General features: G+C 44.8%; 1 protein-coding gene across 1 annotated transcript in view; it reads left to right on the forward strand.

Moving 5' to 3' along the window:
* LOC107120699 (vomeronasal type-2 receptor 26-like) overlaps positions 1–15961 on the forward strand; it is a 17582-nt gene extending 1621 nt beyond the window's left edge. The window contains exons 2-4 of the mRNA XM_015423468.1: positions 3496–3787; positions 8851–9040; positions 15057–15961. Coding sequence (XP_015278954.1) covers positions 3496–3787; positions 8851–9040; positions 15057–15961 — 1387 coding nt within the window. The remainder of the gene's footprint in view (positions 1–3495; positions 3788–8850; positions 9041–15056) is intronic.
* The last annotated feature ends 1224 nt before the right edge of the window (positions 15962–17185 follow it).

Consider the following 17185-nt stretch of genomic DNA (forward strand, 5'->3'; position numbering starts at 1 on the left):
AGGCCAGAGTAACCCCGGGGTTACTCTGGCCGGGGGGGGGGGGTTGAATCTGGCCTGTTACAGCCGGCCAGATTAACCTGGGGTTACTCTAGCCTAGGCCAGAATAACCCCTCCGGGGTTATTCTAGGCTAGGCCAGAGTAACCCCGGGGTTACTCTGGCTGGGGGATTAATCCGGCCTGTTACACCGGGTTTGATTGGAAGGCGTATGATACAGAGGTCCTCCTGAAGCTGCAGTGAGCTCTGTGTATGCTGCCTTGAGGCTAAGGTTGCCAACTAGAGGCGAAGGGGAATCCTGTCCTTCCTCCCATATGAACCTCCCCTTCCACTCCAATCACTTTTCGGAGGCCCTGCTTTGAGTGACCCAGCCATCTGAACCTAGACTGGTGCCATCTGGGGAAAGGGCCTTCTCAGTCGTGGCACCAAAATTTTAGAACTCCCTCCCCAAGGAGATTCATCTGTCTCCCGTTATTGTTGTCATGATCTGTCAGTGGGTGGAGACTTTTTTTTGTTTTTGCTTTGGTGTACCCTCAACTGACACTTGTTGCCCTTCCTCCCCAGTTTTGCTATAATGTGCTTTTATTGAATTATTGCACGTACACTTTATTTTAAAAAAATTAATGTTGAAATGTTTTAACGTTCTGAAGTTTGCCACCTTGAGGACCCGATTGGGATAGAAAAGTAGCACAGAAATGTTTTGAAGAAATAATAATAGAAGTTTAATGGGTGGAGATGGAACTTTTCATCGCATCAAGTTGAATAACATCACATGATAATTGCTTGTAAGTCAAACTGATATTAAAAGGTCAGCTAGAGGTATTGATTTAAAAGCTGGCAACCCTACCAGTCTAAGTGAAGGAAGAAAGACCGGATACAAATATGTAGACTCACATGGAAACTGTTCTCTGCACTTCTGAGAACTTTTCCCCGCTAAGCACCAGTCGAAGAGCACCTGTCCCCTAGCAAAGTATGACATGGCTTTGGTGAACTTTTGAAAACATGTTTTCTCCTGCTATGCACCTGCGTATGTGTCCACAAAGAGAGTCACAGGCTTTGGGGACGTGATTATTTCACCTGTAATTATCCAAATCATTGTGTAGATTGTTGCTCCAGCAGAAGCCTGGTGGGTTTTCCAGAGGTCTTCTTCAGAGATCAGTAAGAAAAACACTGAAATCCATTGTAGCAGCTGATCATTCCTTGCACTCAGTTTAGAAAGAGGCCTATATAAACTTTTCTTCTGCTCAAAGTTAGGGCTGGCATTTAGAAAAGGCATAGCTGGTCTGTGTCAGCCGGATGATAGATACTATCTCTGTTCACGCTGAAGCCAGCCATGGGGTCTTCATCTCTAAAGTCAGACACAGTATGGGGCTTGCAAATGAATTTTGACCTCTGTCCAGGCAGCTTTTTCTGCTAATGCTCTTGACTGGATACGGAACTAATAGAAGGAATGAATCTACTGCTTGCCTGTGTCCAAAATGCTGCTGCTGCTGCTTCTACTGCTTCACGTGTCTTGTTGGGTCCCAGTGAAACAAAAAATGGATCTCTTAGGTCTACAAAGATATCCAAGTAATTATTACAGACCAGGAGATTACCTTATTACCGGAGTTGTACCTACGAGAACAGCTTTGTACCCATCACATACATTCCGTTCTGACCCCATCAAAAACTTCTTTCCGTAAGTCTTGCTTGCTGGCTGATTTGTTCTCAGCCGCTTCTGGCTGCTAGTAAAGTCTATATTTTGGTTAACCTCTGTTGGTCTCTAGTCCTTTCATTCCAAAGGGTGCTTTGCAGTGTGACGAGGAAAACAAGACGATTCACCCAGAGTTACAATAGACACAAGCTCCGGTACAGAGCATAAAATCAGCAATGCTGGATGAGACTAGAGGCCAGTACTTTGCTCTGATGTTTCCTCCTAGCACTGGTTTCCAGAGGTTTCCTGCCTCTGGATATGAAGCTTCCCTTTACTCGCCATGGCTAGTAGCCATTGATGAGCCTCTTCTCTCCATGAATATGTCTACCCCCCCCTTCAAACTATCTGTGGCCTTCACTACCTCCATTAGCAGTGGATTCTATAATTAATGTAGCAGTTAGAATGCCAGACCAAAATCCGGGAGACCTCGGGTCGTAGCCCCATTCTGCCATGGAAAATGGCTGTTTGGCTTTGGGCCACTGAGGAAAAAGCTATAAGTTGCTTTGATCCCTATTGGGGAGGGAGGAAGGGGACAAATGAAGTCTGTATACATGTATGTGTGTAGGTATGTAGAGTTGGCACTCTGGTTGATTGACTGGCCAAATATTGTTGATTGATCATTGAACAGCTATTAGCTGGCCACAGCCAACTATTGTCAAATATTCCTTTAAAAACATTGTCAAATATTTTGTAAAATCAGTAATGCTATGATATCAGTGGTGTCACTTTTTCAGTTTCATTACAGTATCATTCATTAGCAAGGCAAGGAATGAGAGCTTTTTGGCTCCTAACAGTGAAGCAGTCAGAGGTAAAATTTCTCCCGCTTGCGTCCTGCTATATCCACAGCCTTCTCCAGACAGGAAGCCTGTTGCGAATTTAGTAGCACAAGAGTCCCGAGAAACCGAACTTTTAAATTAGCTGGTGCTACATTATTTTGCCCTGGCATGGACGGTCCATGTAGGCTAGCTACACTGGCTCTCAGTTAACTAACTGGCATTTGTAATTAGCATTAGTATAAAATCTGTAAATGTTTACAGTATCATTTTGTTCTGGTTCTAAAATGTTGTTGTTCAGTTCGAGTCAGCAGACCACATCACGCCTTAAAATACTTCTCCATCACAGTGGTTCTCAGCTAGTGGTATGCCTGCCACCGATGTGATGCAGAAGTAGTCTAGGCTCCTTGGGAAATGTTGCGTCCATACACTCATCTGTGAAATATGAGAGATTGGCTAAGGTTGCTCTGTCATCTCTACTGAGCTTCCACCTCTTTCCACACTCCACGTGACAGCCAGCTTGGTGTAATGGTTAATGGCGGACTCTAATCTGGAGAACTGGGTTTGATTCCCCGCTCATCCACATGAAGCCCGCTGGGTGATCTTGCACCAGAACTCTCTCAACCCCACCTACCTCACAGAGTGTCTGTTGTGGAGAAAGGAAGGCGATTGTAAGCCGCTCTGAGACTCCTTCGGGTAGTGAAGAGTGGGATGATTAAAGCCTCCTTCTCCTCCTCCTCTTCTTCTGGCACACCCCCTCCCCAAATCTCGACGAATTTCCCAGCCCAGTGTTGGCAACTCCAGAAAACAGGGACGTTGTTGCCTTCATGCTATGCTTTGTGAAATCTTCCAGTGATTTTGGAAACAGAATGCTGCTCTAAATGGACCTTTAGCTTCATCTGGTCAGGTCTTTAAAAACAGAAGCACAAAATTTTGTCTTCCCTCCAAATATTTGACCCGTTTTTCACGAATGAAGCAGGCCTCATCTTAGTATTTTGATTCTGGTTGATGTTTGCCATTATGTTCCCCTGCAGGCTTGTGGAAAAGAACTACCAGCATGTCCTGGCCTTCTTGCTTGCCATCGATGAGATCAATGCCAATCCCCAGCTCTTGCCCAATATAACTCTGGGCTACAGCATCTATGAAAACTGTTTCAGCTCAAGGATGACTTATGAGGCCATGATAGACCTGCTCTCTACAGGGCACTGGATGGTTCCTAACTTCAGGTGTGGAAGGCAGGAAAATCTATTGGCAGTTATTCAAGGAGGGGACTTTGAGGCCTTTTCCCAGATGGTGACCATGTTAGGCATCTACAAACTCCCTCAGGTACAGAGAATAATGCGGAATGGGGGCAAGCACATGATGTTCTTATACTGCAGTCTTATGGGGTTACCACTGATATCCTCTTTTTAGAGGACATGTGCTCTTTATTTTTATGTCCATCCTCGTTTGGGCTCTTTTTAAAAACCTGATGAGAATGTCCTCTTTATGGTTCGAAAGGTTAGTAACAGTATTCTCTCTAAGCTGAGTTAGTGTAAGCTAGCTCACAGTTTTTGAGCTTCCAGCTCACACATTTTTGTCTTAGTTCAGGAAGGATGGCTCCAGAGTAAACTAATTTATGCAGTGGCCAAATCACTTGCTCACAACTTTAATGCCAGTAGCTCACAAAGAAGAATTATTGCTCACAAGACTCCAGAGCTTAGAGGGAGCATTGGTTAGCAATATTCCTAATTGGTAGCAATTACCACAGTTTATATAGTAGGGGTATTTCAAATGAGATTTGTCATAGTGATCTCTTGTTTGAAGTAATCTGTTGGGAAATATGTCCTCTTTTTTCCTTTTGAAAGTATGGTAACCCTAAATCTTATTAATGTCTTATGCTGGGCTCATGGAACAGGGAAGCTGTTTTCTGGAATTATCTGTCAGCATCTCCTCAAGAAAGCTGTGGGAAAAAAAATCTCTTTAGAATATCAGCACACATTTTCCTTCTTTAAGTTCCTCTAGAAAAATGAGGGTTGGGGCATGGAGCTTTTTGGTTTTTTGTTTCTTGGGGCTCGAAAAGGGACAATTGAGAATTTCTGCACTTTTTCCAGTGCTATAATATCCTTTTTGAGGTGTGGTGACCAGAACTGTACACAGTATTCCAAATGAGGTCGTACCATTGTTTTATACAGGGGCATTATGATACCGGCTGATTTGTTTTCAAATCCCTTCCTAATAATCCCAAACACAGCATTGGCCTTTTTGACATTTTCAGTGAGTTACATACTACAACGCCAAGATCTCTCCCTTGGTCAGTCTCTGCCAGTTTGGACCCCATCAATGTGTATTTATAGTTAGGATTTTTGCCTCCAATGTGCATCCCTTGGCCATAATGAACCCCATTTGCCATGTTGATGCCCACTTGCCCATCCTCAACACATCAGTGAAACTGAGTTAATTCCACTATAGCAGTATTAGCTTCTTAGCTATTTTACTAAAGGCATGAGTTCCTTCCCCCCCCCCCCACATAAATCATTGATGTTACCTCGTCATTTTTATTTATCACAGACTTGTTAGTTGCTAATTTCAACTTTTATTTTATTTTCTCCTACCACCAGTGGGCAGAGAGAAGATACCTTTGAGTGTAGTAGCCTGCCTTCCAAATATTGGATATAAATTATTCCATTGATCAATTAAAAAAAAAATAGAATGGAAAGGTTCAGACTTTGTAAATATATACAAAAGAGTACTATTTTATGTGCTAACTTGGTTATATGTAATGTGCTGGCTGCAGTGCTCCTGCAAATGGAGTAAGTAGGCAGAGGCTATTTTTATTGGCTTCTCTCCCCACCAGCTCCCTATGCCACTTGAAAAGCCACTCCTGTAGAGTTCCATGCCATGTTTTTCCTTAGAGGAAACCAGAAAGGCAATGGGTTTTATCCAAACGTGTCCTTGCAATGTCTAGGATAGGGTTACCAACTCCGGGTTGAGAAGTACCTGGAGATTTTGGGGGCAGAGCCTGGGGAGGGTGGGGTTTGGGGAGGGGAGGGACTTAAATGGGGTATAATTCCATAGAGTCCACCTTCCAAAGTGGCCATGTTCTTCAGGGGAGCTGGTCCCTGTTGCCTGGGGCCTGGAGGCTGGCAACCTTATGGATGTCCCATTTGTTTATTTAATAGTTTTAATTGATATACAAATTGATGTTCATAGGGATTATTAAATGTTATTGTCAATTTTATCACAACCACCTGGATGCTGGTAACCTGATGGATGTCCCATTTATTTCCCACCTTATTTCCGTGGACTCAAGCTGGCTAACAAGGCAATAACAAGTTGTGCAGAATACAAACCACTGAAGCCTGTTAGCAGGCAAAAATAATGTGCAGATTAAAAAAAAAAAAAAGCATACTGCTAAATCCACTGAGACAGTTCACCCCTCTCCAGTTGTTTTCTGGAAATGTCTTGCATGCCCTCCTAAGTGCAGGTGAGGGAAGGTGGTAGGACATTCCAGACGATGACCTATCGCAGAGAACACCTGTGACCTAGCCGATGCTGTACAGACAATCCTAAGAGGGTGAAATACAAGTAGAAGGTTGTCTGAGGAGCACAACCCATTTCTCATGCTTCATCCCATGCTGTTTCCATGCTCCCCCTGGCCCACTCCTTCTCCACATGAAGCCTGCTGGGTGACCTTAGGCCAGTCACAGTTCCCTCAGAGCTATCTCAGCTCCATCTACCTCACAGGGTGCCTGTTTTGGGGATAGGAAGGGAAGGCGATTATAAGCCGCTCTGAGACTCCTTCAAGTAGTGAAGGCCGGGGTATAAAAATCAGCTCTTCTTCTTCTTCTTTTTCCTGTAGTTAGAGTGCTGGATTGGGATCTGGACACAGGTTCGAATCCCTACTCTGCCACAGTTGCTTGCTGGGTGAATTTGGGCCAGTCACACACTCAGCCTAACCTAACTCACGTGTCTTATACTGAGTGAGAGCCTTGATCCATCAAAGTCAGTATTGTCTGCTCAGACTGGGAGTGGCCCTCCAGGATCTCAGGTGGAGGTCTTTCACATAACCTGCTCCTTTCAGCTGGCAATGCCAGGGATTGAACCTGGGATCTTCTGCCTGCAGAGCAGATGTTCTATCACTCAGCCACGGCCCCTCTCCTCTCACAGGGTTGCTATTGTGAGGATAAAATGGGGGAGAGGAGACTGAGGAAAGCTACTATGGGTTCACACTGCACAGAAAGGCAGGGTATAAATAAACAATTTTTTAAAAAAATATTACAGTTTCAATGCCTGAACATTATTTCCAACACTAAACGTCAGTTCCTCTTTTTAACTAGCTCACGTATGGTTTTGTCAACCATATTCTAAATGATAAAATCCTATTCCCTTCTTCCTACTGGATGAGCCCCAACGAAGCCCCACAATATACGGGGATAGTCAAGCTGCTCCTCCATTTCAGTTGGATTTGGGTCGGCCTCATTTCTCCCTACGATGATGGAGGTGATAGATTTGTGAGAACCATGAAGGTGCTCTTCTCTGAGAGTGATATTTGCATAGCCTTCACTGAGAGGATTCCAAAACCACATTTGGACTATGTTTCTGAGCTGTTTGAAGAACACTTGCTCCTCCTCTTTGCACATGTTACACAAAGGAAAGCCAATGTGCTAATTTATTATGGGGATGCCGATTCGATGCTTTTGCTGCCACTCTTGCTAATGCAAATGGAAGAACAAATGGGCATTGCCCTAGGGAAAGTTTGGGTCACAACAGCTCTGTGGGGCTTCACTTTAAGCATGTCTTTTGCCTATTGGGATATCAAATGGTTCCACGGAGCTTTGTCCTTTACAGTCCAAGCCAACAAGAAGTCTGTATCCCAGGATCTTTTTTTGATTCAAGATAACACTCTAATGGAGCATTTTTGGTCAGGCATATTTGATTGCTTCACTCCCAGCCTTATTTGGTCAAGGAAGACCTGGAGGAGATGCAAGCAGAAGGAAAGGTCGGATGGCCTCCCCACAGCTTGGGCTGAAGACATATCTGCTGAGAGCTACACGGTTTACAACTCTGTCTATGTTGTGGCACATGCCTTCCATGCTATGGTCACGTCCACATCTAAACGCAAGGTGAAGGTCAAAGGAGAGAGACTGGACCTGCAGCATATAGAGTCATGGCAGGTAAGAATCCATGGAAACTGCAGCTGAAACAAGCAGTGATTACTTCATTTCAGGCACTAATTCCTTTGAGTTAGGCTCTCAGTCAGGATGATTTAAAACTTGGTTTGGATTCTTGTACTTTATGTGGGTCTGGCTGTGAAAAGCAGCTCAGTGGGTCTAAAACCAAATCAGCTGACAATGTCAAAACACATAAACAAACAAAAATCACAAAGCTTGTTTCTACAACTGGCACCTGTCTCAGCAGTGCCAAGTCTACAAAAGGGTAATCTTATAAAAACAAAGCAATTAAATAATGAAGTGCTTCTTTTTAAAAAACAACACTCAAATTAACGTCTAAAAAACACTCAAATCCATGGAAGAGTTCTATTGTTTTATCTCATGTTCTAGTTCTCCATTCGGTAAATATACCCACTTTATAAAGTGACCTATTTTGGTACCTTGGGTTATTCCATCAAGTAGTGTTTTGATGGTCAGTGAACACACTACACCAGGGTTCACCAACATGGCATCTGGGAATACCACTGTACCAGCATTACTTCCCTTGACACCTGTAGAGATTTTGAGAACATTGGTGGGGCCATTGTAAGGCAAGGCTTGTTATTGGCTGTCTTCATTCAAATGAAAGTGTTTCCATTGGAGGATGAGGAGACTGGTAAGCACTAGGCTTTCCTTAGTCAGTGTCTGGTTCCACTCCTCCAGGTTTTTCTTCTTCCCAGGTAGTATGAAGAGGGAGTTATTCTGTTTGGCTTCAACTCCTGTGACAGCCATTTTGAACTTGGTTCCATTTCTAACCACCACCATTTTGAGGTGGCATTCACCGTCCCCTCTTGAAATTCCAAAGATGCCCACAGGCTCAAAAGGGAGGCCCCAGCAAATCTGTTTTTCTGGTATATCATACTGCGCTTTGGAATTGTGCATGAGGTGTTGATTTTCCTGCATGTTTTTACTACAAGACAACCCATCTGTTGTGCTTCATCATCACTAGCTTATAGGACTGAGGGGTTGGATCCCACTTTCCACTGGCCAAAGGAGACTTCCCCCTCTTCCATCAAAAGAAGGCACTCTGTGTGGGCGAAATATCCCAGCACTTGCATAATAGACCTGTGGGATCCAGACCAAGGACTACATCAGAGTCTGTCAGAGAAACTGAATGGGAGCTTGGAAGGACAGGAGTGACACATTCTGGTTATTTGCCCATGTTGACAATATTGGGGCCTTTTGTCTCTTTGATAGCTTCATCCTTTTCTAAGAGGCATCCGTTTCAACAGTACAACGATGGACGAGGTGCATTTCGACGAGGACAGGGAACTGGTAGCTAACTACGACATTGTGAACCTGGTCACATCCTCCAACCAGACGGCCAGGAGAATGAAAGTGGGGAGGCTGGAGACCCAAGCTTCTTCTGGCTTAGAGCTGACCCTTCGTGAGGAGGCCTGCGTATGGCCCAGCTGGTTTAACCAGGTGGGAAATCAATTCGTATTTTACGAGCTATATGAACTATAGGGGCTGAAAAAAGTCACCTGCGAGCCAGGAAATCCCCAATGCAAATCAGCAATTAATTCAAGAGGTGACCTTAGTGGAGCTACTGTTTCCCAGCCTGAACGCCTCATTGGTACATGGGGAAATAACACTAGGGGTTTTAATAGGCTGTTAATGGGATAATGTATGAGGAGTGCTTTGAAGACAGTGTCAGTGCTAAGCGTCATTATCTGTCACTGTTCACTGAACTTATCTTTGAGCTTTCCATAGAAATGTCACAGACACAGATACCAAATGTATCAGGGCAGTAAAACAATTCAGTTACACCTCACATGATAAAATAAGTCAGTAAAACAGACAACCCAGTAAAATAAATAGATACAAACCATTGTTGTGAGTGACTCCGCATGCCTGGGCATTGGGGGGGGTGTGCTACATCACTCTGTAAGCGTGCAGAGGTGTCATCTCCTTGAATGGGATGCCTCTCTTTGTCTTAACCTGGGAGCTGCCCTCTGACCCCTCCTCTCTCTTTGTCCTCTCACTTTCTTCTAACATGGCCTTCCACGGAGTTACATGACTCTCCTGTAGATACAATGCCCTCATACTCCCACGCACAAGACGCCGAACATGCTGGCCATTTGTGATTGCCTCATGGATTTAAATGTAATGTCCAGACATCAACATGTGGGAAACGTCCGTCTTCCATGAGCATCCCGTTTTGCCGTGCCTTGGAGCCATACTAAAAAGATACTACTTTAAATCTGGAGTTTTCGGTTCTGACAGGCCACTCACAGACTTTCCTCCATCTGATCGTTTCAGCGTGCAATTAAAAATGGTGCCTGTTTGGGATGTTGATTCTGCGCATGTGCGGATAAACAAGGCCACAATATCATGCACATGCACAAAAAGATTTTTTTAAAAGCCCAATGCGCGTGCCTCCTTCAGTGGACACCATCTAGACAATCCACAGCGGAAGCAGCGTGCAGTAAGGTGATTCCCCCGGGGATGTCTGGTTGTGCGAGGATGGATTAAAAAGATTGGGATCAAATTTGAGCCGGCATAATGGTGGGGTTAGCTGTCCATCTGAATGCACCCTTAGACCATTTCTGCAGAAAGGCAAACCCCTGCATCGGCGTTTTTAAAGAATCGGACTATACAAAAGTCTTCCCACAAAATTTTGCCTCCCCAGGAGTAGATCTAAATGTTGCACCCCTTCCCCCACATTTTTCAAATTCCACTTTCCTGCAATGTTTAGGCTTCTTTTCTCTTGTTTTGACTGCAATCTGAATGTTAACTGGATCTACTTGAATAAATGCAAGTTTACCTTTTTTGCAATATCCTCCTTGGGAGATTTATTTACTGCACTCAGTGTCATGCTGCTATGACTGGGCAAACTCTGCTACATTACGCAACTATCCCAATAAAAACATGCTAACCCTAACCCTAAGCCAATTAAAAGAGGAATAAATTCTCATAAAACAAATAGAGCAATAAAAAGTGATTGTAACAGACTAGGCCTCAGGCTAGGAGTAGATCATAAAACACTGAGGAAGAACCCCTTCATTAAAAAGCCTAGGTAAAGAGAAATGTTTGATCTGGCGTGCGAAGATGATTCCAACTGGCAGGCTGCGAGCGGGATATATATCTCAGATATTTAAGACCAAAGATGGCCCCTCCCTGTGTTGATCAAAAAATTGACGAGGGTAGGGGTATACAGGGACTAAGGTATAAGTATCGGAAATATTTGTAAAGAAAAAAAAGATGAGAGGTTTAAAAAACAAAAACAGTCATAATAACAATAACTTCATGTGGCTACTGTAGTAACCCGAAAGAATGCCTAATAATTGAAGGAAGCAAGTGCGAGTGGGAATGAAGCAGGAATATAGAGAGGAGGGAGGGAAACCCAAAACTGTGACTGTTGGTGGGGGGGGGGGGAAGAGCTGGGAGACGCAGTCTAGAGGAGGAGGGGGGAAGGAGAGCTAGCAAAGTGAGGGGACAGGGTTGCCAGGTCACCTGCTGTAGCAGTAGGCCTGTTGCCAGCAACTCCCCAAACCCTGCCTCTGATTGTTAAGCTGCTGGGGGGGAAATGCTGAAAAACATCATTGTTTTAGGCATCTTTCATTGTTGTTCAATGGCATGATGATATTTTTGGGGCAAACCTGGAAGTGACATCATGCCACTCAAGGATTCAGCAGAAACTCTATTGTTTTCTCATAGAGTTTTTACTGAATCCTAGAGAGGCGTGACACAACTTCCCGGTTCAGCCTGGCAATGTCATGCTGTTCAGTGACAGTGCCACCCATGTCCCCACACATTGATCCACAGTCCCTCTGAGAAGGGCAAGCAGAGGAGAGAATGGGATTTCCTTTCACTGTGAATAATCTTTGAGGGCTGTCCTCTGGTATATCTAAATTTATGTATATAGACACATGTGCCAAATGGGGACCACTGGTCTGACCCAGCAGGGCTCTTCCTACATTCTTGTGTTATGATTCTGTCCCCCAGACAAGGCCCCGCTCAACATGCTCTGAAAGTTGCAAGCCTGGAAGAAGCAAGGTGGTGCCAGAGGGACGGCTTGTTTGCTGCTATGATTGTGCTCTGTGCATGGAAGGGACCGTGGCCGTGCAGGCAGGTCAGTGGCCTGGAAGAAACCATGGGCATCGGTACAGTTTTTCCACCCTGAAAGCATTTGTAGAAAGTCTGGACAATAAATGTTGCTGAAGTGTGGTCAAGTTTACAGGGTCCAGAAAGTCAAGGTGCAGATCCCCCCCCCCCCGAATGACATTTAATGTTATCTTCAACTGTGAACACATTTTAAGGAAATGCTTCAGAGAACAGCTCCAAGCAAACTCAGGTTGTAGTTGGATCCTCTAAGTCCCCACAGAAGGCCACTGCTGCACTTCCAGTCTTAGCCATGAATGGCAATTACCAATCCTGTGGTTGGCTGAGTCACTTGACCTTGAAGCTTTATACTTAGGTTTTGAAGCACTGTTCAGTGTAGTGGTTCAAGTGTCAGATTATGATGTGGTTAAAATCCCTGCACTGCCATGGGAGCTAGCTGGGTGTCCTTGGACCAGTCACGGACTCTCAGCTGGGGGTGTGCATTCGTTATATACCGAGCTGAATAAATACCCAAATAATGCCTTATCAGTATTATTTCGGTATTTATTCAGCTGAATACCAAATCTTAGCTTCTACTCTGTAGCAGAGTAGAAATTCCCTGCACTTTTGAGTGTTCTGCTGGGCTTCTACAGCCCTTGTTGCTGGTAATAATAGAATTGGACCCCCTGGTACAGTCTTGTTGAAACATGGGGGTTCTTTTGGAGAGAGGCTCCGGCAGGCACACTGCAAATTCAGTACCTCTACCTCAAACCCCTACCCCCAGGCCACTGAATATACCCTAAAAGATTTGCCATTGACTATAATGGCCCCATAGGGTATAAAGGAGCCAAATATATTTGGGATTCCCGAGTATTTCCCAAATACCAATACAATACCAATATTTGTATTCAGGAATATTTGGGTATATCAAATATATTTGGGCTTCTAAACCCTGAATCCAAATAATAGCCAATATTTTTTCATTGCACACTCCAGCTCTCAATCTAACATACCCCACAAGGTTGTCGAGAAGGTAAAATGGAGAAGAGAATGATGTAAGCCACTTTGGGTCCCCACTGGGGAAAGATGTCAGGAATAAACAAAGTAAATAAGTCTGTTATACATGCCATTTCCCAACAGTATACACGATGCCCTGTTCATAGTGATATGGTTGTGCTTTAACATGCTAATTCCTGCTATGCTTCTTATGCTGTAGTAGGAAAGGCAGACAGAACCAGAGAGATCTCCGACCTTAAGTGATTTACAAAAACTATCTGAACATCAGCCTTCAATGAAAGAGGAGTGTTCCCAGTCACATGGAGGGAGTCGTACATGCACAGGCCCTATGTGTACATTGCTGGTGCAATCCTGCCCCCCCCCCCCCATGAACATTAGAATATCTAAAAAGTGCTATGGCTGTATCCTATATCTAAGCCTTTTTTTTTTTTTTGGCTTAACAGCAATCAAAAGACTAATTATTTCCTCATGCTTTCTGCTGCGCTCTTCATGTCTTGGATTTGGTTAGTTTCTGAATTGTGACTACCCTTCAAGATTTGTTGTAACACGATGCTTAGGAAATGTCATAATATACATACAGTGATGAGTAATAAGTAAGCCTGCTAAAAAGAAAAATCAATGCCACTTGTCTTTACAACCCAGAAGTTGTAAGACAAGCAAACTGCCTTGTATATCTTCCAGAAAGGAAGGCTACAATGAAGTAAATAAACTGGCTTGAGAACTTTCATGGCATTGTGTATGACTCATATTCAGCCTCTAGAGGGCACCAGTTGTCTCTTTAATTTAGGGTCAAATCAGATGGGTTACTGGGAATTTTGGGTAAAAACCACATTTTCATATGTGTGGTGCCCTGCTTTGGATCAGGACCATGGTAAAAAAAAGGACTGGTAGGTAAAACAAGTAAGAAACTTACCTTCAAAATGAACAGCTAACAGAATGTTATGTCTCCCTCAGAACTCATTGGTCAAACTCTCAGACTTAACACAAAGAAGTTATAAATTCTTCCTTGTTCAACCAGTTTCTAAAGATTTAGGTGGCAAAGTTTTTGTTTTTTTTAAAGCAGGCTTCTGAAAAGATTGGAACAATTAGATATTTTCTTGGGCTGTTTGGAACTGACTTTGAATTGTTAAGGCAAATATTCCTCCATTGAACTCTGTATTTCTCAATGAATCTTTGTTAGCCTGAGATATAGGGAAAGTGAGCTATAACCCCTTTACAATAAAGCAGGGGTCATTTAATAGAAAAAGAGCTGCAGGAGCTCATTAGCATACCTAATTAGCTATTAGCATAACAGCTCATTAGCATATGCCACACCCCCTGACATCACCGGAAGTGGTGTCAGAAGGGGAAGCAAAGGGGGGGGAGGCATCTTCAAAAGCCTCCCCTTCCCTTCACCAGCACTTTAAACCCCTTCTCTCTTCGCCCCCCCTGCCCGCATTGGCAGGCCGGCTGGGGAAGGGGAGGCTTCTGAAGACCCCCCCCTTTTGCTTCCCTAGCCAGCCTGCCAAGGCGGGCTGGGGGGGAAGTGAAGAGAGAAAGGGTTTAAAGTTTAAACCCCTTCTCTCTCCATTCTATTCTAGGGGGCCATAGAATAGAATGGCAACTCCAGAGAGAAGGGGTTTAAAGTTTAAACAACTTCTCTCTTCGCTTCCCCCCTCCCAGCCCGCCTTTGCAGGGCGACGGGGAAAGGGGAGGTTTTTGAAGATCCCCCCCCTTTGCTTCTCCTGCCGGCCTGCCAAGGCAGACTGGGGGGGGGAAGTGAAGAGAGAAGGGGTTTAAAGTTTAAACCCCTTCTCTCTGGATTCGTGCTGCAGTGGCGCCGCGATCTTTCCATTGTATTCTATTGGGCCATATAATACAATGGAGAGATCGTGCTGCTGCTGTGGCGTCACTCTAGACTGAAGGAGCTTGGAGGCGGGGAGCTGGGGGCGGGGCTTGGCACCACTGGGGCTGCCGGAGCAGTGCTCCGGCACACTCCGGTCCCAAATGATCCCTGCAATAAACACATGAAAACAAATATTCAGATAGTGAATTTATCTGTAAGAAGTATAATACTTGGAGCTTCTGATGGATAACTGATAAACTTGGAGATTCTGATACTGAAAGTAGTCCATCTGTGGTTACTTCCTTTTGTGAGTGAAGGGAGCTTCCATCTTGTAGAGGCAGCAGGCCTCTGAATACTAATGCTGGGAGGCAGCAGCAAGGGAAGGCCTTGTCCTCTCTGGCCTGTTTGTTTGTCCCTCCAGGGCCACTGTGGTAAACAGGATGCTGAACTAGATGGACCACTGGTCGGATCCAGCAGGGCTCTACTTATGTTCTTAAGAAATGCATTTTTTCCCCAGATGCAAATCACTGTGATGAATGTCCTGAAGATCAGTATGCAAACAAGGAGCGAGATCGATGTCTCCCGAAGGTTACGGTCTTCCTGTCCTACAGAGAACCTCTGGGGATCACCTTGGCTATCTTTGCCCTGTTACTAGCTCTAAGCACAGGTTTTGTTTTAGGCATCTTCATTAAATACACCAACACTCCCATAGTCAAAGCCAACAACCGAGACCTCTCCTACATCCTTCTCGTCTCCCTCCTGCTTTCCTTTCTGTCGTCCTTCCTATTCATTGGCCAGCCCAGGAAGGTGACCTGCCTTCTCCGCCAAACTGTCTTCAGCACCATCTTTTCAGTGGCCGTGTCTTCTGTGCTAGCCAAAACGCTCACTGTGGTGCTGGCCTTCAGGGCCACAAAGCCAGGGAACAAAACTAGGAAACAGCTGGGGAAGAGTATGGCAAATGTCATTGTCCTTTTCTGTTCCATTATTCAATTTGGTGTCAGCATCCTTTCGATGGGAATTTCTCCTCCCTTCCCAGAACTGGACATGCATTCCCAGGATGGACAGATCATTTGGCAATGCAGCGAAGGGTCTGTTGCCATATTTTATGGTGCCCTTGGCTACATGGGTTTCCTGGCTGCCATTTCTTTCACTGTAGCCTTCCTAGCCAGAAAGCTGCCTGGGGCATTCAATGAGGCCAAGTTCATCACTTTCAGCATGCTGGTATTTTGCAGCGTTTGGGTCTCCTTCGTTCCTACTTATCTGAGCTCCAAGGGGAAAAACATGGTAGCTGTGCAGATCTTTTCTATCTTGGCCTCCAGCGCTGGTTTACTGGGTTGCATTTTTCTCCCTAAATGCTATGTCATAATACTGAGGCCTGGAATGAATACAAAAGAATGTCTAATGAAGAAGAAGAGATTTTAAGTTTCTAAAAATCCCTTTCGGTCAAGGCCTGGCCCCCTGTGCTGAAAGCTGAATCTGCAAAATAGGGGCAGTCACAGGTATGACGGAATTGTGGTATTCACTCTGTGGGTTGCAGAGAGCCACATTCAGAAATACTAGGATTGCCAGCTCTCGATAGGGAAATACCTGGAGATTTGGGGGTGGAACAGGGTTTAGGGAGGCGAGGGACCTCAGCAGGGTATAATGCCATAGTATCCACCTTCCAAAGCAGCCATTTTCTTCAGGGGAACTGATCTCTATAGTCCAGAGATCAACTGTGATGGTGGGAGATCTTCAGGCCCCAGTTGGGGGGTGGCAACCCTAAGAAATACCATCAACTAAGACAGCCATGGTCCCGGTCATGGTCCTTTTTGCTCCGCCACACTTGTGACCCAGCCGAATGTGATCAGATGCGACAGCAAGGAATCGGGGGTAGCATATTGTTGGCGCACGTTTTCGGAGCTCTTCATGTAGCGCTGGAGTGATCAGACAGAAGACGCCCATCTGTGGCCCGTCGCAAGCAGATAATACTGGTGTTTCTGCAGTAGCTTTGAACTACGGATCTTCAGCGGGATGCGATGGCTTGCCAACAGGTGCTGGTGTGATCGCACCCGTTAAATCCGCCCGGTATCCGTGAGTATCCCACGGCAACTTCTGTGTATGATCCGAGCCCAGGTCTACTTTTATCACCGGCATGAGGCCTTCATCTCAGGGTGGCTTAAAGCTTTTCTGTTCCTCTGGCAACAGCAATCTTAAGGTGGGAACCAACCACCAGCAACCATTCACATTGGGAAAGGGTCTTGCCCGCTTTCCTGAAATACAGCCTTTGTGCCACTGTGGTAACAGGTCTCAGAAGAGCCACAGGTATCACATCAAAGAGCTACATGTGGCTTTCAAGGGTTTTAAGGGAATCTCCCAACTTGTAGGAAAATACTGTGGCTTAAAAAAATGGTGTGTGTGGGGGGGAGGCACCAAGACTTATAAAAGTCAAAAGTTATGTCTGCACATAGGGAAATCCCCAGGCTTAGAGAGAAATCTTAGGGTGTTTTTTTAAAAAAAACACCACCACCACCAACATTTTGAGGCACAAAGACTTATAAAAGTCAAGTAATATCTACTCATGAACAGATGTAGTAAAAATAAATAAACAAATCACAGAATTAGGATGGCATTTTGAGTTGTCCTAAAAGCCCTAAACGGCTCATG

Source organism: Gekko japonicus, unplaced genomic scaffold (genome assembly GCF_001447785.1).
Source record: "Gekko japonicus isolate JY-2015 unplaced genomic scaffold, Gekko_japonicus_V1.1 scaffold2304, whole genome shotgun sequence".
NCBI classification, from domain to species: domain Eukaryota; kingdom Metazoa; phylum Chordata; class Lepidosauria; order Squamata; family Gekkonidae; genus Gekko; species Gekko japonicus.